Raw genomic sequence first — 25,560 nt, forward strand, 5'->3', positions numbered from 1 at the left:
AGGCTTCCCTCACCGAAATTAGGCTTGAAAGAAGCTGATTTTGTTGTAGCCAATAGAACAAGCAAGGGCTTGGTTGTTTGGGGGTGGGTTGATGCCCACGACATTTTGTAAATGTTCCTGTGGACTTAAGTGGCTCATCTCCACCTACGCCCTACCTGTATACGTGCAAATGAATGCAATGCTACAAAACACCACCGGCTATCTCTCTTTCCAAAGGAAACCAAACCAATGTTACTGCTTCTCTTGGAATATCTCACTGCTCAGGGAAGTAGAAAGCACGTAACTGGAAGATATACAATGCTACAGCTTGCTGCTCCTAATGTTGGAAGTTTCACTACTGGTTAACAATGATCTTCCAGTGTCAGGCACACCTGCTGAATCCCTATCGGGTGGTTGATTCTTCCTTTTCTGCCTGCAGCTCATGGTGTTAAGGAGATGAAGGAGTTGAGGAATGTCTCACTTTTGCCTGCCATTATTCTTCCCCACAGTCCATCCAATACCATTCCCTTCCAAATGCATTTTTTTTTTAATGAACAGGGGACACCATTGCAGCAGGAAAAACAAGCCAAGGGGAATAAACCACAAAGGAAGTAGAAAAGAATGAAAGTCAAATGGATGAAAGCTCAAAGAACTCATCTGCTCGAATATTCACTTGCACTCTGGGGAAAAGCATGAAAGACACGAATGGTTCCCCTGAGGGATACAGAAAGCCATACAGAACCATGCTTCCTTACAATGCTGTTAAGGTGCCATAGGTTGAACCAATACTCTGAAGCATAAATCCTGGTACTGTTGAAAACGTGTAGCTGAGTCATAAAAAATAGCATTGACCCTCGGCTAAAAAAAGGAGAAAAAGAACAGCACCATTTGAGTCTAGGTATTAATTATTAGTATAGTTTTGCCTTTTAAAAGGGATTTCACCCCCCCCCTTTTTTTTAAAAGTTACTGGAGCTCAGTTTTCAAATAGGCACACATTTTAAAAAGCTAGCGCAGAGAAAGTGCAATTTAGCTAGCAATTAATCCTTAATGTGATCTAATTATTCCTGACATTTGGGCATCAGGCACTATACTTCAGGGGCCATATTCTTCTCTTGCACCATAGGTAGGAGTTTGCATTGAATTCAAGTAAGCGAACTGCTGCCATCAGCTTTCAGTTAAATTAACTTCCTCCCTACAAACCTGATCTGGAAACAAAAGAGGCATAAGATAATTAACCATGGCTAAAGTGGAAGAAAAGCTGACGTTCCCCCATGACCATACTTTGCTAGTGATGCAGAATAAGGTGCAGTCTAAATCCTTCCTTTCCAAATGTGCAGCTGCACATTTTATTCCCAGAGACAGATAAATTGCAGGGAATAAGCATACCTGACAAGTCGCAGAGACCTGTATCTGCACAATTCTAGGCTTCGTTTAGGGATTTGAGTAGTTCTCATTTCTCCTTGCAGTGGTTGCATTTTAGTGGTGGGGGAAGTGACCTCCATAGCTCCTGCTCTCACCAAAAAACAGAGAGAGGATGTTGATTTATTTGTAGTGGCAAAGTGCTTTGACACTCAAGGGTGAAATTCACCTGCTTGAGAAAGGCCAGCAGAAAGTTTATGCTTAAGTGTACCTGAGTGGATCATATAACTGCTTTTGCTGATCAACTGCAGTGGAAAGAATTTTAGCATTTAATACAAGGGTATGATTGCACTTTGTGCAAATTTATGAGCAGGAATAGAAGAAACAAAAAGCTTGTTGTAGTTATGCTGTTTTGCTTTTTACTGGATTTATGCTGCTTTAAATACTCATTTATATTTCCTTATTGTTAGATGGCTCAGAGAACTTCTGCAGTGGTATACAGATACCATGGATAAGTATATAAATAAGCAGCTCTGAACATTTTTCTATTGCCATTTAGGTTCTGCAGAGTTTGCAGCAGAGGAAGCTTATATTAGCTTGACTCCTATCCCTATATAGCAACGTACACTTACTTGAGGCATTTATTATACCTTTATTGCTTTGACTCATTCATTATATTTTTCTCTGCAATAGGAAGTGTTGCTTTTAACAGTTAATGCTTTATTGTTGAGAGCAGCTGAACTTAGTTCTAGGAAAAGCAGCATACAAATATGAAATCAAATGATATCGGAATGCAGCACCAAGAGTGTGCAATCAATTAATTAAAAAGAAAACCCAAAGATGCCTGTCTTTACTGAAATATTCTAATAATGTACATTACTTTCTTGAAACATTCTGCTAGTTTTATCAAAATTATTTTAGCTTCTGTTGGCATTGCTCATACATTATATTTAAACCAGAACTCCATTCATGTCAAATGTCTTTTTTCATGAAATTTGGTGTCAACTCTGCTAAGGGTGCATCATAAACCACTTTTCTCAAGGGATTGACTGTTCTGAATCATTGCTGGCTGTGCACTGGAACATTTAAAAATTCCAAGATGAGCCAATAGCGGCTTCTTGTCCATGTGAAGTCATATAGCCCATACAGAGTCTCAATACTGCTCCTCCATCTGGCTCCAAAAGTGGTCTGACCAGGACTACATTTCCAGGTAAACGAGAAGACTGGCAAGAAACCACTTCAGGTATCCCAGAGCTGACTCATTCCAGCAAAGGGGAGCAGCAGGTAGAGAGAAGAAGAAGAAGAAGAAGAAGAAGAAGAAGAAGAAGAAGAAGAAGAAGAAGAAGAAGAAGAAGAAGAAGAAGTTGTTGTTGTTTGTACTTGATATCCGACCTTTCACTCCCGTTAAGGAGTCTCAAAGTGGCTAACAATCTCCTTTCCCTTCCTCCCCCACAACAAACACTCTGTGAGGTGAGTGAGGCTGATAGACTTCAAAGAAGTGTGACTAGCCCAAGGTCACCCAGCAGCTGCATGTGGAGGAGCGGGGAAACAAACCCGGTTCACCAGATTACGAGTCCACCGCTCTTAACCACGATACCACACTGGCTCCCTATAAGGCCTTGCCGCCCACCTCCTCTTCCTCATTATTCTTATCAAATATGCCCCCCCAGCCCATCCTCCTGGTATGCCATGTGAGAGTAACTGGTCACCATATTTGGGGTTGAGTAGAATTTGTTTTCTTCAGGTTGGAGTACGGATTTTTTTGCTCCTACTCCACATTGTGGTGCCAGCTAAAGACAGCTAACAATGAGTGTTAAGTTGGTTGGTTTAATTGGTTTGGTCACTTGCCAGGTGTGTGTGGGAAGGAAAGAAATGGACTTAGATGGCAAGTACTTTGAGGCACTTTCAGGTGACTGGGGATTCCAGTGAGTTGCACACAGGCTCTGATACCTGAGGGATGGAGTATGGATCACTTTGGGGGTTAACTTATGTCACTCACCTGGGGTTGTACAGCCCTGAGAAAGTGTGAATCAGAAAGACCCTCCTCACCCAAAGAGGCATGGCAGGGGGAAAGAGTTAGATTTAAAACCAGCTATTACTCCTCACATAGGGACACAGGTGGCGCTGTGGGTTAAAGCCTCAGCGCCTAGGACTTGCTGATCGAAAGGTCGGCGGTTCGAATCCCTGTGGCGGGGTGCGCTCCCGCTGCTCGGTCCCAGCGCCTGCCAACCTAGCAGTTCAAAAGCACCTCCGGGTGCAAGTAGATAAATAGGGACCGCTTACCAGCGGGAAGGTAAACGGCGTTTCCGTGTGCAGCTCTGGCTCGCCAGAGCAGCGATGTCACACTGGCCATGTGACCCGGAAGTGTCTCCGGACAGCGCTGGCCCCTGGCCTCTTAAGTGAGATGGGCGCACAACCCCAGAGTCTGTCAAGACTGGCCCGTATGGGCAGGGGTACCTTTACCTTTACCTTTATTACTCCTCACGGGGAAGACTCACCCACTCAGCAGGCTTATGATAGAGTTTTGGATGATTTCCCACACAAGGTCTCTTTCCCCTATGTAGCTGTAGAAGTCCATAGTTCCTTAGCTATATTGTAATAAAGTGGCCCTAGTTTACCCTACATGTGGTGTCTTGCCTTTACGGTTCCAATTTCCTAGTGCACTTTCTCCTGGTCACCTGACAACAAGTCCTATAGTCACAACCCTTTCTGCAAAGTTTCCTTATCTCTGGGTTTGCAACCAAAGGCCAGCTTTTGCTCCTCAGGAAGGCAATTTTGATCTACAGTTAAGGAAAGGTAGCAGACCTAGAACTTGTCTTTAAAAGGCACCAGGAACCTCAATTGCTGTACTTCAAAACATCAGGTTTCTGTTTTAAATTCCTGTAACATTTATCCTGTCTTCAGATAAGATGTGAGTTAAAACTGTCTTGCCAAAACAATAGTGCTTGCATAAAATTTGTCCTGTGCCTTTTCTCCTAGTATTAAATTTTGGCACTGGAGCCATGAAGAAATGTATGTGCTCCATTTCCAGAGTTCCCTTTTTTCCTTTATGGACCATCTGTTCCCAAAACATATGATAGCAGTTTTTGGGACTGTCAAAACAGTCCCTGACCCCCCTCCAAATAAAAACAACCCCCCCATCCTCTCTAGAATGTAAGGCTAAAACACCAAAAAAGCTACTTCCCCTTTTGGCCAAGTTAAATAACGTACCTAGTGGAATATTTTAGTAAAAGTACCCATCAGATTGGACATAGATTTGTGGACATAGATTTTTGGATGGAAAATAACAATGCTGTTCAGCCACTTGACATTTCAGATGATTATTGGTGAGTCTTCCAACTCAAAATCTGACAGCGTCTGCCCACAAAGGCAAATATTTGTCATTCAGCAAAAGCCAATATGAGAGGCAAGGAAGCTGGCAAAGAAGCACAAATGTGAAATGTTACTTGGAGTGATGGTGAAGAAGGAAACTTACATTTAGCTATTACACATTATTGCTGAATATGTAATGGGTATATGTAATGTTTATACAGAAATGTTATTTTTTAATATTCTTCCAAGATGTAGAAAAATATTTCTATGAATAAAAATGGGAAGAAAGATCATGGCAGTGTTTGAGACACTTTTGTGTCCTGTCGCAAAATGAGGGAAGAAATAGTTACCGTATGTACTCACTGGAATAATTACTCACTGGTCTGAGTGCTTGCTCAGACAATTAATTTTATGTAAATACTGCAACATTCCTGTGATCATGCACACTTACAGCTCAGTGCTAAGATTTAGATTAATCTGTCAGTGAAACTGAAAAATGCCATGAGCCAAATCCTCTGTTAGTTCCATTAACTTCACAGCATTGATGCCAGTGTGCACCAGATGAGGGTCTGGCCTCTCCATTGATTCAGGTACCCAGCCAAGCTGGTTGGATTTGAACATTGAAATGCTTTAATTCACAAGCAAGCTACAGGCCTAGATAGAATTATAATGTGGTGGTTCTTAATTTGAAAGCCCGAATATATAGAAAATATAATGCAATTTTTTTCTAAACCAATTGAATATTGAAAGAAAGCAGCAAAACACTCAATTAAATATGAAGCAGGAGATCAAATCTTTTTATCCAATACAACAACAGCAGGTGACATCACTGAAATCAGAAAAAAAGCTGCTAAAGTTAACACAATGGATCAATTTAGGTTTGTATCTAAAAACAACAGCTTGCATGTTCATGTAGGGTTATGGAAGAGCTAGTATCCTGTAGCTTTCCCTTCTGTGGACAAACAGCAACGTACCAGATTCATTGCATACTGGCTTTCAGGGGAGGAAATGCCGGTTCAAATTCAACCTATGAAACAGAGTTATGAATTGTAAAGCACTTCACAGCGCAATGTAGCTAAAAATTTCACTTTTGCTTGTCATCCATAAGCAATGCGTTATTGGCTAGTGTTCAAAAGTGTGGGTGAATGTGTCGACAACAGAATGCTGACAAACAGTGTAGCTTCTGATGCTAAAATTTAAGTTCAGCCTGGAGACAAGGTGACGAGGTAGGCAGTGACCTAGGAAGAATGTTTGAAAAGATGAGAAGGGAGGAAAGACTGGAGCGAAAGCAAGAAAGGAGGGGACAAAGGAAAGGGTTTTGGTGAAAACATCACACAAGCCCTAAATGTAGGACTATGTACTCTTGCCATGAAGGAGGGAAGGGAGAAAGAGGGGCTAACAGCTGAGAAACTGAATGTAAGGCATATATCAGAGGCAGGTGGTTGAAGGAGTGGTAAATATGTGTGACAGCACAAACGTGAAAGAAAGCAGAGCAGAAGAGTCCATATGAGAAAGAATAAGCCAAGGCAAAGGAATCGGGCGGTGGCGGGGGGTCATAGTTATGTATCTTTTAGTAGACTGAGAATGCTTCTATTCACCTTTTCAATTTATTTTTATATTTGTATACTTCCATTCAGGCCAGAAAAGCCCTCCCAGGCAGCTAAGAACAACAATAATAAATAACATAACATAAAAAAGTAAAAATACAACACAGATACATAAACTGTTAAGTAAAAGACAACAGGATAAAACAACGCAAGCCCAGACCAGCAATCCTCAGAATCCACAGACTGCCAGGAGGTTTTGCAAGAGGTTTTCAAGTGCATACTAAGAATTTAGGTTTGCAAAATTAAAATGGAATAAAGCACCCTAAAAAAAGAAATGAACTCTTTGAAGTTAACAAAGTGACAGGGAAATGTATTCAAATGCATGAGAAGAAAAAAATAACTAATGAAAAAAAATGTATAAACATCCCATAAGCAAATTGTGATGAATGCAGGATGAATGTCCATTGTTTTATAACGTCTGTGCAAACAAATCAAAGTGAATACTCAATAAAGTCCAGATATAATCTTATCCCTGTATAAGTATTGTACAAGTAAATCAGGATAAGGATTCAATAAACATGTCAACTGGAAGAGCCCATAATATAACATACTAAGCAGTGGCAGTTTAAAAATCCAGCCCAACATCATTAATTTGAAGCAAGTTGAAAAGGTATTTAAGGCCTAATTTAAAACAGGGGAGAAAACACTATATCCCAAGGGGGAGAGCTCCACAAAGGAAAGTATGCTTTCGAATGTTGGGAACTGTTATTGGAGTGAACACCTAAATGTAGATCTTCAACCAGATAGACAACAGAGAAGTATCAAAAGCAAACGGCTACTAGAAACATGGAAACTTGCAGTAAAAATAATAAAAATCCTTAAATACTCAACAAGAAACCAGCCTGCTACCAGCGGGATTGCCTAGTGTCTCTATTGTCTCCCTAACTGTTCAGCTCTTCGCTGACTTTTAGCCTTTTTCTTTCTGGTCAGCTAAAGCACATGGTGCAGAGAAAAGAAAGCTCCCATTGTCATCCGCTACAAGAGAAGTGCTATTCTAGGAAGATACGTCTATTGCTCCCAAGGGGTAAAGGCAGCCTATATACACACTGCACAAGTCCCTTTTTAAAAAAAGGATTTGGGGGAAAAAAAACATATTCAAAGGAGTTTTTATAAGAAGAATCCCAGTAAAGCAAATTACATTTTTTAAAGGACTACAGATGACACATTGCAGTATACATTAATTTCTCGTGGCTAAGAATTCGGCCTTCAGACTGGAATGGCACTGGGGTATCAGCACTTGAGTAATAGCTGCCTCATGCCAAGTGGTGGCTTTAAAAGGATGGTGTCCCCCCACAGCAGTGTCCCCACCTGGCAACCCCCAGTTGCTCTCTAAATTCTCCAACCAGGGTAAACAGAGGAGCTCAACTAGCAAATCCCAGCCCTCTCCCTGCGACTCCAAGAGTGGGAGCCACACACCAAAAGTGCTCCCAGGACAAGGAGGAAGCATGGGGCTGAAGAACGTGGCTGGCAATGGTTCAAAATGGGAAGGAAAGAGAGAGGAGCATTTCAGCAGACTCATTTGAACAAAGAGAGGCTGGGACTCCCAGTGATGAATCCAAAATCAAAGATCTGTGGGTATTAATTTACATGGGTCTTCGTTTTCTTATTCAGTAGTCTTCCCAGCTCAGATCAAGGGCTTACTTCCAAGGGGACAGGATGAGTATTTGGTGCTCATGCCATATTCAGGTACGTATTTGGTTGAGTGGGAAGCAGATGCCTCCCCTGAGATAAAAATAGGCACATCATTTAAGATGGACAAACTCTACTGAATAGGAAAATCAGAAACCATTAATACAGATTTAAGTGCTGCATGTGTTAATAAAAAAGCTAAAATATAGACCCAAATTCAGCACAAGAAAATTGACACCTACCAACCTAGAGAGTAGGTGGCTGACCCTTTTGCTTCAGCCCTACATTCGCTGAATCATATCCTACCATTTTAATAATCAGATTGTTCCAATCATCATTAACTAGTCTGGCAATTTATGAAGATTAATAAAGAGTTGGATGTGGATGGTGTTCACCCCTGCCCCCCCCAAAAAAAAATGGGCAATGTATTTCCCGCCTTGCCTGCCATCACTACCATGATATGTAGTGTCAGCTACAAAAAGTCAAATCTCCCACTGGTCTTGAGTAAAATCAGACCATTTATTGCTCTTGAGTAAAATCAGACCATATAAATATTATCTTTGAAATGTCTTCATTCTTTCTTCTTACTGAAAATAGAATTCTGTATCACCTTCACCTGATGCATGAAACTTTTTGTGTATATATCTTGTGGTCTTTGACTTCCTGTCCCCCTCCTCTGCCCTCGAAACTCACCTCAATACTTCATAATCCAATTTTATTACTAGCTACTCCTACATGAAATGATTATCTTGAGGACATGGATCAGAATTCCTCATTTTGTTCTTAGTTCTAAAAACAAGGGAATGTGAAGATACAGAGATTTAGTCTAATCTCAAGAGTGCTGAGGAGAAGCCTGCACTCAAATAGCCCTCAGCCATAGAGAAAACAAGATTTTTTTATGATGATGATTAAACATGTTTTATTAAAGCTTTCCCTGACATTTTTCATACTTCACTTCTTTCACCTATCACTTTCTTTTTCATTTTCTCCCTTTCCATTTTCCTTTGAGGTGTCCGTATTCCTCCTACTTTTGTTGCAAATGACATTTGGTATACTATTATTTTCTCTCTCCCTTTTGCTTCTGCCCTCTGTAGCTAATCTACTAGGTCAGAAAGGAAATAGGGAACATATGCTTGGATGATATTGTTCATTATAAAGTGAGACACGAACAAAACACCTCTCTGTTCTTTCAATGCACGTTTCTACAAAAAGTCTATACATCATGAAGAATCCACCTTTTATAACTAAACGAAACCATCAGAAATGTCACAGTTCAAAGTAAAACTAGGAACTCGCAATTCACTTTTACTTACAGACATCTAGTGACTCATCAGAATCATCAGGGCAATCAGGTTCTCCATCACAGAGCCAGTTTTGAGATACACAGGTCCTGTGATCATGGCAAAGAAACTCGCCTACGTCACATAAATATTCTGTAAACAAAACAAAAGTGAATAATGAAATGGTTTATGGATGATTGAAAATAAAAATATGGCAAAGAAAAAAAAAGAAATAAATGACATGCTAATGAAATGAGGCTTTTAAGCAAATATGCAAAAAATGCATAAAACATAAAATGCATTTGTTGTTCACCCTTTCACCCAATACATAAAACACTACACCTACATTTAAAAGGTATATATCAGATGCATTAGACAAATCCTCACAGTGTATAGTTTATATGCTGAAATTGTCATTCCGCATAAGAATTAATTATGACGGTTTATTTACTATCACCCACACATAAACACTGAGGGGAAAGGCCTTGTGTGCCACACCTGTGGGAACCATTTCCCCCTCAACTTTGTCCTGGCGCAGCCTCCTCAGGTGAGTTTGGTGGTTGCCTAGCAACTGTTAAGACATACACTTTTCCCCAGAAGCTGCTAGTGGGGAAATTCAGTGGACAGAATCACTGGCTGTCAACTATGGGATGATAAATTCCCACCATTACCTGTAAGTATCTCCGGGGGTTCTTCCCCGTGTTCACAGGTGTGGTGTCTCTCTGATGCCGGAGGCAGCATATAACCATGACTAGTGGCCATCGATATACTAGGGCCTAGTCTACACCTGCGGCAGAACGAGGCGGCCTAAAGCTGAGGCGTAAAAACAGACTGCACCAAGTCAGCTTACAGGTGGTGCATTCCTCCCCTGTGTACATATGCTACTACTGAGTAGCCAGCAACACCCCACTCAAATACACATCTACTAGCTAATGGTGCTTTTGCTCATTCCCTAGTGGTGAGCCTACAAAGATAACCAACATCCATAGGTAGCTCTCCCCTCACTCACTCAAATTTCTCAGTGGTTGCAGCCACTTCCTGTTTTCTATTCTACCTCACCTGCTTCAGGTAATAGGGGAATTATGTTATTGGGATGTTCTATTACATTAAATAGTCGGGGGGGGGGGCGTTAATTCAAAAACAAAGGGCAAATTTAGCTACATTCTTTCTGCCTGATGTGTTAGTTCTTGCTTTGCAGGAAGCTTTTTTTAACTAAATGGGGGAGAGTTTAAAGCAGCATTTATCCCCTTTCCAAGTCTGAGAAGGTTAAACCACCTATGTATTTTACAGCTCTTCCCCCACTCAGTCATCTTTACCCAAGATAAGATATTTCCTTTTAGGAAGGCTTTTCCTGTCTTTGTTGTTGTTTGTTTGTTTAAAAAACATTGTCCCTTTGAAATATTTTTAGGGTGTCTGTGTGTCTGGGATTGCTTATGTCTCTCGCTTTGTGCACATTGTGGATGTGGTGTTAAATTGCTAGAAGTGTTCTTTGTCTTTTGTATATTTTATATTGTCAGTCAGGATTGTAGTGGTTTGGGTTTCCATGAGACTGAGAAACAGGATAAAAATGTCAGTAAATAACTACATTTAAATTTTAAATTTAAAAACTCAAATCATGTGCCAACAGTTTCCCCCTAAACTTAATTACCTTTGCTATGCTTGTCTCATAATTATCTCGTATCACAAAGTGATATGTTTAGTTTTTCAATAATAAATTGTTATTATGTGCTTGGGCACTACCTGCATGAATGATGCTCAACAAACTGGACCTAATGGGAAGTCTCCTTGCCACAGTATATGATTCAAATGGCTCCTTCAGACAAGGTGTTTTTGAGCATTCATCCTGCTTTGCTTGCACAAAACTTACACAGAAGTGAGATTATATCCATCCTTATTGTTATTTTTTTCTGGTTCATCTGCAGGGTGGTTATACAATGATGAGCATTCACCCAGTACAGTGGTACCTCAGGTTACAAACGCTTTGGGTTACAAACTCCGCTAACCCAGAAGTAGTACCTCGGGTTGAGAACTTTGCCCCAGGATGAGAATGGAAATAGCGTACCGGTGGTGCAGCGGCTGCAGGATGCCCCATTAGCGAAAGTGTGCCTCAGGTTAAGAACAGTTTCGGGTTAAGAACAGTTTCAGGTTAAGAACGGACCTCCAGAACAAATTAAGTACTTAACCTGAGGTACCACTGTATTCACCCTGATTTATGTGTGGGGTGTTTATAAATCTCCCCCTTAGCCATTTCTTTATTCCACACTTTTCAATGCATTTCCCTGATACTTTCCAAACTGCAAAAGGCCTGTTATTTATAGTGGATTTGTTGCACTAGAACCCTTTAAATGCACACACCTAAAGTTCCAGTCTGTGCCTGCATATCTCCCACAAAATACAGTAGGAACAAGTCTGAAGGCACCCTTAGCTTTTACAGTGATTATTTTTGAGCCTGGAGGAATTCATTGCTTTGTTAGATAAGTTAAACAGTAAAAGAGACTAACAAAACTTAAAAACCTAAACAATTTAATAAGCTGTTGTGAAATACGCTGGGATTAATTGTTGTCTCAGACAACAGATCTGTATAGAATTGGTGTAATCAGGGCAGAGAATGCCTCTGGTGTGCTTGCTAAAGCAGTCTCAAAGCTTTAAAGAAACTGTTTATTGTTCCACAGTGTTAGGGACAGTTATATATTATCCCTCTAGGAACTAACAGTAGGAGGGGTAGTTTGTTGTAAGCACCCTATTTATTTTATTTTGTATCCAAGTATACTATTTTCAAGGTCAGCTCCTGAAAACATTGGCGGTGGCATATTCAAATGAGTGAATTTCTTCCTTCAACGTAGATCAACCGTTTGTATTATTAAGAATACCTAGTGTGCTATTTTCTTGACTCAGTGGAAAAGCTAAGTAATGTTTTGCATGTAAGCACATATAATAAAGCAACCTAGACTGCTGAGAAGCGGAGCGAATGTTGTTTTAAGCCATCTTGTCTTTGTAAAAGAATAAACTACTTGTTAATTAAACTGTGGGATTATGGATCCCATGGAGGAGGTTTGGTTTAAAGTAGTTCAAAACTCCTGTTTTATTGTACCACTGTTTAAATGTACACCTGAAACCAAAACAGAGAGCAATTGTAACCCCGGTTGTCATGTTTACGGAATAAAAATTGCTCAGTCTGCCTGGAGCCGACATAAAGCTACATGCAAACTGCAGTGGTATGCTACCTTACATCTGCAAAGGCCTTTAATAGTAGTATTATACATCTTCCCAACATCCCTAAGAGGAAAATAGGAAGCTGCCATATACCGAGTCAAATGAATGGTCCATGTATCTCAGTACTGCCTACAAACGCTGGCAGTGGCTCTCCAGGTTTAAGGCAGGCTTCTTCCCCACCTCTACCTGGAGCTGCCAGAAATCAGAGCCGGCCCAGCAATAGACAGGGCAAGGATGTTGCTTCAGGTGGAAGAAGCCCCCCAGGCTGCATGGCCATGGGTGCCCCACCTGCCCTCCCACCAGTGGTGAAGTGCCACCACCATCAGCCCCAATTTGGAGCAAGATTGTGTCTAGAAGCAGCACAATCTTGCCCCAGATTGGCACTGGTGGTTGTGCTGCTTCTCTGCAAGCAGCAGATGCAGTCAGGACACGTGGTGGTGGCAGAGCAGGTGGTGGCGGCAGTAGCAGGTAGGTGGTGGCAGCGACGGCAGGCCAAAGCGGCACTTTCCATACATGCCGCCCCTGTAAGGAATTGAACCTAGGGCTATTGCAGGCTAAGCTACAGCTCTTCTCCAACCAGCTTCTGGAGAAATACAAATAAAAACAAATAAGCAAGTCTTCTCTTTGTATAATGTTAGTGTCAAAGGTCAGTTCTTCGCAGGGCTCATTGATTTGTATGAGCAGCTCTATACCATAGGATCTTTTCAAATGACTATATTTTTTAAAAAAAATGTAATAAATGCACAGTTGTGATTGATTTATTGTATTCAACGGGACTGAACCATACTTATGCACAACAGTAGTCCTTCCTTAATAACACTGAATAAATACAATTCTCTGCCTAGGTAGCACACCTGGATTGGAACTTGGAAGCTGTATATGGAATGCAGTAATACGAGTGTCATGACCGTTTACTGAATCATGCTTATAACATCATCACTACCACTATTCTTCCCCCTCCCCCTTTTTTTTGGGGGGGAGGGGAGTGACTTTCTGAACAAGTTTAGCATTTGAGCACTTCCCCTGGGTACCTTTGTATTTTCCAAAGTGAACTTTAAAAAATGTCTGGGGCTTGCTCTCCAAACGTAGCCGAATTTTTAACATATCAAGTTAATGACATTCATCTTCATATACACACACACACACACACTTGATCTTAGCCAAAAGGCCGAGAAGCCTTTTGACATCTCAGTTGAACAGAGATTATGCTCATGCAACTCTAATACGATTGAATCCATTGGGCATGTTCTTCTATACTGCCTGTTGTACTGTGATACCCAAAGAGAGCAAATTTTACAGTTATTAAGGAAATTACCTGGCTGCTCAGAGGAAATTTATGTTAAATTCCTTCTTGCTGATAAAGATCTGGATATCATAAGACCTGTTGCAAAATTCTGTTTTATAGCAACAAGAACAAGACAGGAAGTGGCGAAAGTGATGGCCAGCCAATGAGTACCGATTTTCATCTCCGGAATACAGATTTAAGCTGAAGGAGTGTTATTTTTAATGCAAATCAGTTTATAGGAAATGTTTAATTATATCCACTTCATTATGTGGATGCAGCTTATGTTGTTGTTAACTTTGCTGGTATTTGACCGCAATAAAGATAACTAGATTGATTGATTGACTCATATTTAAAGTTACAAGCAAGAGGTTTTGCAGGACAAAACTGGATGGACAATGCAAGGTATCTATCCTACATCTTAAAGCCCAATTAGACAAAAACAACCTATGCATGACAAAGCACAATCTTTCTCTGTCTTTTGTTGTTGTTGTTTTTTTAAATAGAAATCAGTCTTGCATCTTGATCCTATTTACTCTCAAGTGCGTGCAATTAATTAAATGGCACTTCATCCACATAAGTACACATACGATTGCAGCATCACTAGCTGCATTCGATGTTGATGGAGTAATCCAAATTTCAGATCTGGGGAAAAGACATTTAGTTCGAAAGTGTATCTTCCAACTTATTTTTCTAAGAATATTAGAACAAGGATAGCTGAAGGACACAGAAGTCTCTGAACTATTAAGGTAGAGGCCTTTCTTCTCTGCTACATTTTATTATGTTTGATACTTTTATCTTTTCTTTTTTAAATAAAATACAGTTTTTCCTCCTTGATTTCAGCTGCCAGTCAAAATACATCATAACCAGACTAATGCCTGTAATAATGAACAAAAATGCATGACAGCAACCTATGAATAGCAACATAAATGTCTCAGTAAATGGAAGAACCAGCTAAGAAATATATGAAACCAGAGAACTGTCTTATCACCAATTTCAAGGATAATGAGAGGCACAGAAAAGGAGGAAAATATACCTTTGTTATGCAAGAAAGAAAGTCAAGGTGGAGGCAGAAATGCTTGCTGTCATTTCATTCAAAAAGTAGGGCTATATTTTTGTAATTGAGGTTATTGACTGTAGCATTTGTGGCATTCAAATAATTCAAAATGACTGAAGCAAGTCCAAATTAGTGCAAAGAGTCTTTGGGAGTTGTTTGAGTCCTACTTGCTGAAAGAAGAGATTAGGCATTGAGGCACACTGGGTAGGGGAGAGCCCTGTGACTTTCCTTATTTCCAGGACCCAGTTTCACTTCTCATTTGTTCCCCTTTGATAGTTCCACACTATTGTCATGACATCATGCTGTTATCTGTAGTACACATCACAACACTACCTGGTGCAATTCTATTTCAGCCACACTCGCTGTCTGCCTAGCAAGTAAAACTCCAGTCAAAGCAAAAAAAGTTGACTTCCCTGGGGAATGATGTCACACTAGTTGCAAGCTGCTTTATGGTTTGTAGACTTGTGCAGTATTTTGCCAGGCAAAATGCAACAAATATACAGTGTAAAATGGTACTCAAGTTGAAAGGTTTCCTCCAGATTATAAAAGAGACAGTTTGACCTGACTGCTGCCTTCTTGTTTTCAGAATATTATACACTCATACAATGAAGTGTGCCAAATAACTGCATGGCCTCAATCTAATTTATAGCCATTTTCAGCCGCACTGGAGTACTCAAAACAGTCCGCATTGGGTGGTACACTAATAGCAGGCTGTATAGAGCAGGGCAATTGTATGCTGCAGTAGAGTACTATAGCTGAGTTTTACAGGATGTGCTTTTGTGCAGAGGTGCCAACAAGAATTTGTGGCCCCAGTATGGTGTATCAGGCCCTCTGGCTCACTCAACAAAAGGGCACACAGATTTGCACACATTTCGTGCCGTATACAATTTTGTGTCCTCTTCTGCAGGTGGAGTAGAGGGTTCACACATATAACAAAATGTTGGACAGATAGAATGAGAACTGGTGTAGATTTCCCCACAATTCTATTTCCATCCCTGAAAATGCTTAAACTGCTGAATTTCTGCCTGCCACACAGCTGTTTGAGGCATAAACACGTTGCTTTCCACCAGTGCCAACCATGACCCAAAGCCTAGGCTGCAACCCAGCAGCCACTTACCTATGTAGGAGTAAGTCCTATTAAAGGCTGAAATTCAATGTTGCACTATGATGAAAGTTCCATCTGTCAAATGGAATAATCTCATATCTCCTCCTCCCATGTGCTGCTGGTCTGGGAGTTCTCCTGCCCCCCCCCATCCAAGAGCCAGTTTGGGGGAGCACAGGTGGTACAGGGAGGATGAAACCTTTATAGTCTATTTAAGAATAGCTGTATTCTATATCAGCTGCATTCTCAAGTGAGGCATTTTTAGCATCACTTACAAAGTGCTCTAAGATTAGCTTATTTCATATCGTTAAAGTGAATGCTGGCTGCAATCCTGCATACAGAAAGGCTGCTTAAGCTCTATTGATTTTGATAGAATTTAAGCAGACCAAGTGTGCAGAACTACATCTGCCACCTTTTCTTGACACCTCCTGCTTTCTCGTCTTAGATCATCCGTCTGCGCTCTTTTTGCTACCCAGCTTGATTGCTCCCAAAAAGTGAAAATTCACAGACCATTGTGAAACAGTAAGAAGCACATGGTTCCAAGTCACCTTACTATGAGTCAATGAAAACTCCGCACTTCAACTCTCCTATCTTGTATTTCCACTACATGGCGAAAGGTTGCACCTGGAGAAGCATGGGTAGACTTCTGCTTTTGCAATGAAGTATACTCAAAATGGCGGTTCCTGTGGTCCCTCAAAGATCTACTCCTGAGGATAATGGCACTGGTCCACCCTACGTGAAAAGAAGTGCCTCTCCAATGTATCTTATAATTAATCTGATATGCACACATGTACAAGCCTAAACCTATGAAGCTTTGTGTGCAAATGGAAAAGCAACTTGTCTTTAATATACTCCAGAATGTTTCTTTTCATAAAGGGACTCATAACTTAAAAGAGATGCTATAGAAACATAGACTTAGATGGACTCTGCTCAGGAAAACAAAAAATGAGTGAACATTATCATCTTGTGATAAAATAATTTAGGATTGCTGTAGATTCTTTGAGGGACTGCAAAATTTACCTTTCTTTTATTATCCAATAGTTCATTTAGCGATTCAAAATGTGGCAGTTAACAGAGAGTCAGAATATGCTTTGAATGCAGGTGGCAATCAGTGTCAGCTAGCTAGGAAACAGTTGCCCTTTGAAAACATAAATTTTAACCCAAAATGAGGCTAAGGGGTAAAGGTTGTTTGTCTTTGATCATATACTCTGTCTGAGGTCAAAGGTATTCTCTTGTGTTGTTAGTTGGTTGAATATAAATTAAGAAGAGAAGGTCAATAGGCCTTTTAAAAGAACAAAAGAAAATATTATTAAGCAGTTCTTCAGAAGGTATTTCAGTTCATAAGCATGCAAATGAGCCGAATTTGAATCCACAGTAAATTCTAAGTATAAAATAAATGAACTATTGCCATATTTTAATAGTTTGGAAATATTTTGCAATATGTTCACTTCTAGAATGACACATTCTGCCTCCTATTACTTTCTCTGTCTTTCATGTCAATGCTCAGAGTTACTTCCAGCTCAAAAGTTCTATACTCTACATCTTTTCTAATGCTTCAGTCACACTTCCTTCAGACCCTCTAGGTAATTGGTGTGCTGTCTTCAAAGTGCTTCCAAACTCCATCTGCTCAGAGAGCTTGAGACCCCCCAAAATCAAATTTTCCATATGCTAGCACTTTGTAAAGTAAACAAAACATAAATAGCATGGAAGGTTGTCTGTTCATCATAGTCTGGAATGTGCATATTAGCGCTCTTTGGGGACTTTAAAGAACATTATTATCATTCCACTCAGCCAGAGGTAGCGGCATAGGTTGCCTGGGTAATTAAGACAATTGCCAATACCTCCCGTGTTGGGCTTCCATTCCACCTACTCTCAGACTTCATAACAGTTTATAGTCCACCAGTGTGCAAATGGGAAAGGGGGAGTCAAAAGCAACCATAACCTGAGTTGACATACCATTAGGAACATAGGAAGCTGCCTTATCCAGAGTCACAACATTCATCCATTCTGCTCAGTACTGTTCACACTGATTGGAAGCAGGTCTCCAGGGTTTCAGGCAGTGAAAAATTCCCAGCCCTATCTGGAGATGCATGCAGAAGGTCACACATTCAATCCTCAGCATGGCAGATGCTCTACCACTGAACTATGTCCTTTCCCATTGTTATTTGATGGACCTTTGTTGTTCCAGCTGTTTGAAATCTGAATATGGATTTTTGAAAATTAAAACTAATTCACCTCTATGTGTCCTTCCTTTGCAAATAGTTTCCTTATAGCTTTGCTCAGCCATTCACTTCCACACAATCCCAGAAGCTGCTTGCATTTGTCCTGTTCCCACAAGCAAAAGCTCTGCCCTCCATGTATGCAGAGGGAAAAGTGAAGGGGGGATTGTCATGTGTTTGGCTGATCGTGCTTAGAATCCTACATGTCAATGGGAATCCCAATCATGCAGGATTCCAGACAGTATGAAAGACACTAAGTGTGTTCAGTTGTTCCATGCTCAAAGGTCTGTGATGGGGACATTAGAAGAAGGGCTAGGATGCATCTTTCTCCCTCCATGCATTCTGAGCACAGATGCACTGGCACAATGGAGGATAGCAATCACTGCACATCTTGGAATTACTACTAGTGGTGGCCTTTAATGAACAGAAAGTCCACAGAGGTATTCCTTTTTTTTTTTTACATAATAGAGGCAGTAATTATTAATAATTAATGTCATTACTTCTAATCACATCATTTGCTAGTCTTTTTTTTTCTAATGGGCTTTAACGATATAGGAGATTATCACAGTCCAAATTTAGAACTATCAGGTTGCCAGATGATTGCTGATTTGATGTCCCTTTCAAAGCAACGGAGCTAGACTCTCCAGTATATGGTGCTGCAAGTGGGAGGAGAGGAAGTTCAGCTGTGTGAGCAGACCTCTGTTATACTCACTTTTGGACACCATTGGATTTCACCTAGGAAACACCATGAACTACAGTTACCTGGACTAGAGAAACTTTATATATACATGGTTTATACTTATTTCATATGCTAATTTGAGCAGTCTTTTCCTTTCTTTAGATTCTTGCAATCCTTCTGAATATATATAATCAAGAAAGACAGAGAAATAGACTTTTTGGTTAAAGAAGAAAAGAAGTGCCAGCACTCGTATCCTGATGAAAATGCAGTAGCTGCCAGCACAAAATGGTTACCGTGGGCAGCAAAACAAGAGCTGCCAATACTCTATATCAGTGATTAATGTCACAAAAAACTCATGTGTATTCTGCATTCTATAATGTACACAGCATGCACCACAGTTTCAGAGTGTTTCTCAGTTTTCAAAAGGTGGTTGACCCCTCATGCTAGCTGACTCCATAACCTAAAACACACAGAGCCAGAATGTGTTTTGCATTTGGTTCTATAACTGAACAATGAGACAGAGAGTGGTGAGTAAAATTGTTGGTGAACAGCAATCAAGGATAAGGCATAGGGCTTTGATATCAGGGGTGGGGGGACCCAACAAACTGAAATAATGAATTATGAAGTATAAGTGGCTTTTTCTTCTTTGGTTCTTAACACAGTTCATAACACAAGTTTCAGCTTCCAGTCACTCATATTTCTTGAAACTTCACTTGGTTTCCTCCACATGGAGCAGCTTAATTGAGAGATAAATGATGTCTACAACAGATGTCTTCATGTTTGCTGAAACATGGAGAAACACTGCCCACAACTTTTTCCAACAAGAGTGTGGCAGGGAAAATAGGTAAACAAGCAGCAATAGAACGAGGATGCCCACTTGAAGGGGGGAAAGCCAAAGGAGGGAAGACTTTGAAGCAGAACAATTAGCATGTCAGCCTTTCCCAATCCGATGCCTTCCAGATGTTTTGCACTACAACTCCCATTAGGGTGAGAGGGTTGATTAGCGTTGTTGTCCAGAACAGCTGCAGGACATCAGCTTTGGGAAATGCTAGCATACATCAAAGAAACATTTGTAACAACCAACCAGTGTAGTTAAGGTAAAGAGTCAATGTACACAAGCATCTCTAACATACAGTTATTATGCAAAAAGTTTGGATCAGGCAGAACAACACATTTATGCTGATAAGCACAATTGCCAGTGTGGTCCACCACGGTCCAATCAAAATTGACACTTCTCCACATCTTAAAAAATAATAATTGCAAACTCATATGAAAATGTGGATAACTGAACTTAATATTGGGGAGGGGGATAGAAAGGAACCAAAATGGACAGATTCACACACCCCTACTTCCTCCTCCATGAAAACATAATGCTGATGGATGGGGAGCCTGAGGTTCATATTTAACCAGTCTTTCTCTTGTTCACATTCTATCTTTCTGCTGACCCCAGTACTGTAGCTATATTGAGCTGGATCTCTGAGTATGACATATGGAGCACTGTGACTGTAAAGATGCCCAGAATGATCTGAGATCTGGATATCTGAGGAAGAATTCAGTGCCACAGTGTGATTAACATTTCATTTGCACAAGCATTTCAGCTTGCCAGATGGAAACATGTTGGTCTGTGTGCTGTTCTAGGTACTCTCCTGATACCCCAGGCCAATTTGGAGGTATGCTGAGCATGCGCAGGAGGGTTTCTGAGGCTCATTAGGTGAATCCCACCCATAAATTAGACTTTTAATTTAAAGTATTAAACAATACTAGTAGTACTGCTCTGAATGCTTGTCAGGTCCCATTCCCCCCCCTTTGGCTGACAATGCATTGAAAACAACAAAAATGCTCACTTTTTTCCCACTGCTATTTAGTGCCTTCCCCTTTGACTTCTTCTGAGTGCTGGTGCTGCTAAGTGCTGCATGTTCTTTAAAAGAAATCGCATACTGTATGCAAGCCTTCAGCCACTGTAGTACACTGATCATGTACGTAGTGGAATGACATAAACAGTGCTTTGTGGCATAAGATTTAGCTAGAAGACAGTGAATGCATTGGCTAGAAAGCCAGTTCAGAGCAAGGGCATTGCTTCCAGAAACAGCATTTCCCTCACTCTTAATGGGTGAACTTTTCTACCTCATTTGAGAGCAACCCTTGAAAAATTACCCCAAAGAGGATGGTTTTTTTGCCACTGTCAATCAGGTCTATGAAAAAGCACAAGTCCCATATTTGGCTCAGGATTGCTTAACCAAACAGTTTAGCTCTAAAATATATTTTGCTTTATTAAAAATGAATTTACAGGATGAAGTCTGCAGATTAAGATGTGCCAAGAAGATAGAGTGCTCTTCTGAACAAATACTGTTTCTTTTCTTTTCTGCTTGTTCAGAAGTGCGAACAATAGTAGAGAAGAATGCATTCAAATAAAATAGTCTCTTCATTGCTCCTATCTTTCCGTCAATTCATTTCTTTAATTCAGCAGTTTATATATATATGCAAAACGTGGACTTTCTCGCTTTTCCTCAAAATTGTAAAGGGAAAACATGTTTTAAATGCAAAACTGGGGGAAATTAAAGATATGACAGTAATGTCTTGCTGCAGCTGGCCTAGCCATTTATTGTCATTTTATGCTAATTAAAAAAAATTAGAGAGAAAGTAAAATATAGCCAAGCAACACTGCAAAAATTTTCATCTTAATAATGTCAGGTCTAGCAAAGTTGTGAGATGCACAGATGCTCCTTAAAAACAGGTGTATGCTAGTGCAGAGCAAAATGAAAATTTAAACATTTATTTTCTAGTAAATGTAGATGTTGGTTAAAAGAAAGGCTGACCAGACAGCATTAAAGATGTTGCAATAGCTCTAATAGCCTCCCACATCATGATTAGCGCTTCCTTAATTACCAGTTTTGCTATCTCTATCAGACCGCATAGCTCAGCCTGAATTATTTGAAATGGAATCTGTTAAACATTTTTCACAGTCAACCCAACAACAATTACATGGATGAGGCAAGATGTCATTGCTGGTTAAAACATGCGGGGACATGTCTACTACAGTAAGTCATGGTGCACAGGGAGGAGCACTTATAGCCTGTGAGATCAGAAGCAACATGATTGTGATGAAGGAGCCAAACACTGTAGAAGTCATAAGTGTGTCCAGCATCCAACTCTGTGGGTGTTACAGATTCTCTTATTGGCCTGTAAGTGGTTAAGGTACCGTATTTTTCGCTCCATAAGACACACTTTTTTCCTCATAAAAAGTAAGGGGAAATGTCCTATGGAGTGAATGTGTATCTTATGGAGTGAATGTGTGGTTCCTGGAGCCAAATTGCCCAGGGGAGAAAAGCAGATCATGACTTCTTTTTTTTTTTTAAAGAGGGAAGTGGGTGTTGAAACAAAGCTGCTGATCGTTTGCCGATTGGGGAAAGAGATAAGAGACGCTAGAGATAAAGGAGGCTTCCTGGGAGCGGGGAGGTAAAGACAGCAAACTAGCAAAGGGGGGAAACAGGAAGACTAAAGCAATAAGGAGAGAAATTTGAAGAAAAGGAGGAGCAAAAAAACTGCTCCAGCTAGGGTAAAGACACTAAGGCAAACAAGATGGACGAGAGTGTTGAAAGGAAACAGTTGATCGGTGGGATCGGGAGAGAGATAAGGGACACGAGCGGAGGCTGCCTGGGAGGGGGGATGTAAAAGCCCATGGATCCTCAGGATTTTTACATTGGGTCACCCCAAATTCACCATCAGATCACATAGCATGTCCATGGCTATAGCCTGCACCAAAAAAAATCATGCACCCACTGTTTCCTGGGGCTGCAATGGTGTAAAGACGTGGTTACAAAGCGTGGATCCACATGGATTTCAGGATTTTTGCATTGGGTCACCCCAAATTCACCGTCAGATCACATGTCTGTGGCCACAGCATGAACCACAAAAATCATACATCTACTGTTTCATTCAGAATATTTTTTCCCCTTGTTTTCCTCCTCTAAAAACTAGGTGCGTCTTATGGTCAGGTGTGTCTTATGGAGCGAAAAATACAGTACATGAAGCAGAAAGCTGGAATGAATTGCCTGTTCTCCCAATGGAGAGATGTAGGAAGTGGGGCTCCCCATGGATCCATATATACACACAGTGCATATAATTCTATAGAATTAACTACCACAAGACAAAACGATGGCCACTAGCTCAAATAGCTTTGAAAGAGGATTAGGTAAATTCACAGGGGATTAGGTTATCAAGGGCCACAATGGTCGTGCACAACCTCCAGTATCAGACGCAGTACAGTATGTGTCTGAATATCAGTTGCTGGGAATCACAAACGGGAACAGACCTGTTGAGCTCATGTCCTTCTTGTGGTCTTCCCAGAAGCATCTGGTTGACCACTGTGAGAACAGGATGCTGGACCAACTGTGGAAGTGTGCATGCATGTAACACACGGGTTATTGGCGAAATTTATTTTAGCCTATTCTGTTATTATGATGATTTTAAAAAACCCAATGCATTCCTTCTGCAGCTTTTGGCACCAAGTTCTGGAAGAGTCCACCAGCTTGGGATTCATTAATAACAATAGTTTTGACAAGTGCAGAACAAAGTAGATCCATTAGCAATGCTGTCTAATCTCTCTATGTATGTGTAGTGGAAAAAGCAAAACAGAATGTCATGCTACCTGGGCCAATATATTTTTAAATTAGCACTAAGAAGAATGGAGCTTTTCAGTCATGTAGCATAAAGATCTTGTGATTTAGCTATTATTTGCTGAACTCAGTATCAAATGTCCCTTACCTTACTCGAATAAAGATTCTGTCCAAGACACGGCATAAACACCCAAAGACCCCAAAGGCTTAATATGAACATGTATACATTCAAAAGGGCTCCCCTTCCCATTGTATCCTCTTTTGACCAGCTCCTGAAAGTTGGAGATCGCTTCCTAGCAGTTTTTAACAGCACTTGGAAAATAAAACAGACTAGTATTTCCCTGGGAACAAATGTGCTTGGCTATTCTAGCAGGAGACACATTATGTCTCATTTGAATATCTTACCATAATCTTTTCCAAGTTGACATGCTGGCAAACACCTACTGCTACATATTGCAAAGGATTCTGGGACATATTCTAGTTTATAGAGCATTGCCTAAGCATGTGCCTTGAGAGGTGAATGTTTGGTTCAGCCACACACAGAGTTGCAGTAGTACTATCAGTGGTTTTAGGAAAATGTAACTTTATCAGGTGCACTTTTAAATGTATAGATCTCAGCAAGGAGAAGGTGACTTTATCAATTTGAATGCATAGCAAATATCCTTTTGAGCTGCTTCTGATAGTACAGATTTTTCCCATTACACACACAGTGTGGTGCTTTTCCTGAGCAGGTTCTGCATCAGAGTGGTTTATCAAGAATTCACATGATGTGTCTTATTTCAGACAGCAGGACAAAGGATCTGTAACTGTGTGGTCTGTAGGAAGTGCATGTGTGTGTGTGCATGTCTCTCTGTGTGTACCAACTGCAAAAATCCAGTATGCCATCTGTCCTGTTTTTCCACCACTGCTGTTATTCATTACTGTAAACCATTCACATAACACTTTAAAAATGCAATCTGTTTTAGCATATTCGGTTTCTTCATCCACACAAAAAACAATAATTCAAAACTCCATCAAGTAGGTCATCACTGCCTCACAAATGGAGAACTGAGTCTGACAATGAATTGCTGAGCAAAGATTTGAAACTGGCTCTTTCTTGGTGCAAATAAACCCTTAACTTTGTGTTGTACCCTAGCTCAGTGATACACCGTACACTTAAAGCATAAAGGTAAAGGTAAAGGGACCCCTGACCATTAGGTCCAGTCGTGTCCGACTCTGGGGTTGCGGCACCCGTCTCGCTTTATTGGCCGAGGGAGCCGGCATACAGCTTTCGGGTCATGTGGCCAGCATGACTAAGCCGCTTCTGGCGAACCAGAGCAGCACACGGAAATGCCGTTTACCTTCCCTCCGGAGCGGTACCTATTTATCTACTTGCACTTTGACATGCTTTCAAACTGCTAGGTTGGCAGGAGCAGGGACTGAGCAACGGGAGCTCACCCCATCACGGGGATTCGAACCGCCAACCTTCTGATCAGCAAGTCCTAGGCTCTGTGGTTTAACCCACAGCGCCACCCGCGTCCCTTACTTAAAGCATACACACACCCAAAATTGTTGTTCAGTAAGGGGTGAACTACAGTTCCTAAGATTCTTTGGGGAGAAATTGTGTGTGCAGTCACAGAACATTAGGGCAGTGCCTTGGCCTTGTTATATCTAAATCATCTTGCCAGGCAACTCCTTGCTTGATGAGTGGTTTCCAGTCATATGTACTGTATGTTAATAGGCCCAGATGATTTCCAAGGCACTCCAGTGTGGGAGAAGGCTCAGATACCTTCAGATACTAATAAGATGTGACTAAATAGTCATCTAACCTTGCTTGAAGTTCATTTTCTCTCCTTTTCTAGTCCTCATTTTAATATCTGTGATTGAGGAGAAAACTGCAGAGAATGTTTCCTTGCTGAGATGGTAGAAGAAAGAGAGCTTTGAATGTGCAGATCAGGTGGATCTTGGGCACCTCAAGGACTCACTCGTCAGGCAAGGAGTTGCCTAGCAATTGACAGCCTCCATCCTAAGGATCCAGTTGCCTGTCAACCAACCACATTCACACTTTTGAAAGTACCCTATTTTGAAAGTATTTTCTGCATGGTTCCAAGGGCAGAGTGAAACAAAGCCATGGTTGGATCTTGCCTGTGAACCATAGGTGCTCACTCATCCTATAGGCAGATAGGGATTAAATGACTTCAGCAGCCTTTCCTCACTTACTCATTAGGTAACAGCCCATTCTGTGCA

The 25,560-nt window shown here is 40.8% G+C and overlaps 1 protein-coding gene and 1 long non-coding RNA gene across 4 annotated transcripts in view; one reads left to right on the top strand and one right to left on the bottom strand.

Annotated features, from left to right (window-relative positions):
* LRP1B (LDL receptor related protein 1B) overlaps positions 1-25,560 on the bottom strand; it is a 744,879-nt gene that overhangs the window by 527,441 nt on the left and 191,878 nt on the right. For 2 of the 3 annotated variants that reach the window (XM_081928171.1, XM_081928169.1), the window contains exon 2: positions 9,200-9,319. The exons of the other annotated variant lie outside the window; for it this stretch is intronic. In XM_081928171.1, coding sequence (XP_081784297.1) covers positions 9,200-9,319 — 120 coding nt within the window. The remainder of the gene's footprint in view (positions 1-9,199; positions 9,320-25,560) is intronic. 3 annotated transcript variants of the gene reach the window in all.
* LOC309380458 lies at positions 9,753-16,444 on the top strand. The gene is made up of 3 exons (XR_014172942.1): positions 9,753-9,839; positions 14,505-14,762; positions 16,266-16,444. It is a non-coding gene; the product is annotated as an uncharacterized lncRNA (long non-coding RNA).

Source organism: Podarcis melisellensis, assembly GCF_964234715.1.
Source record: "Podarcis melisellensis genome assembly, chromosome: 1".
In the NCBI taxonomy this organism is placed as follows: domain Eukaryota; kingdom Metazoa; phylum Chordata; class Lepidosauria; order Squamata; family Lacertidae; genus Podarcis; species Podarcis melisellensis.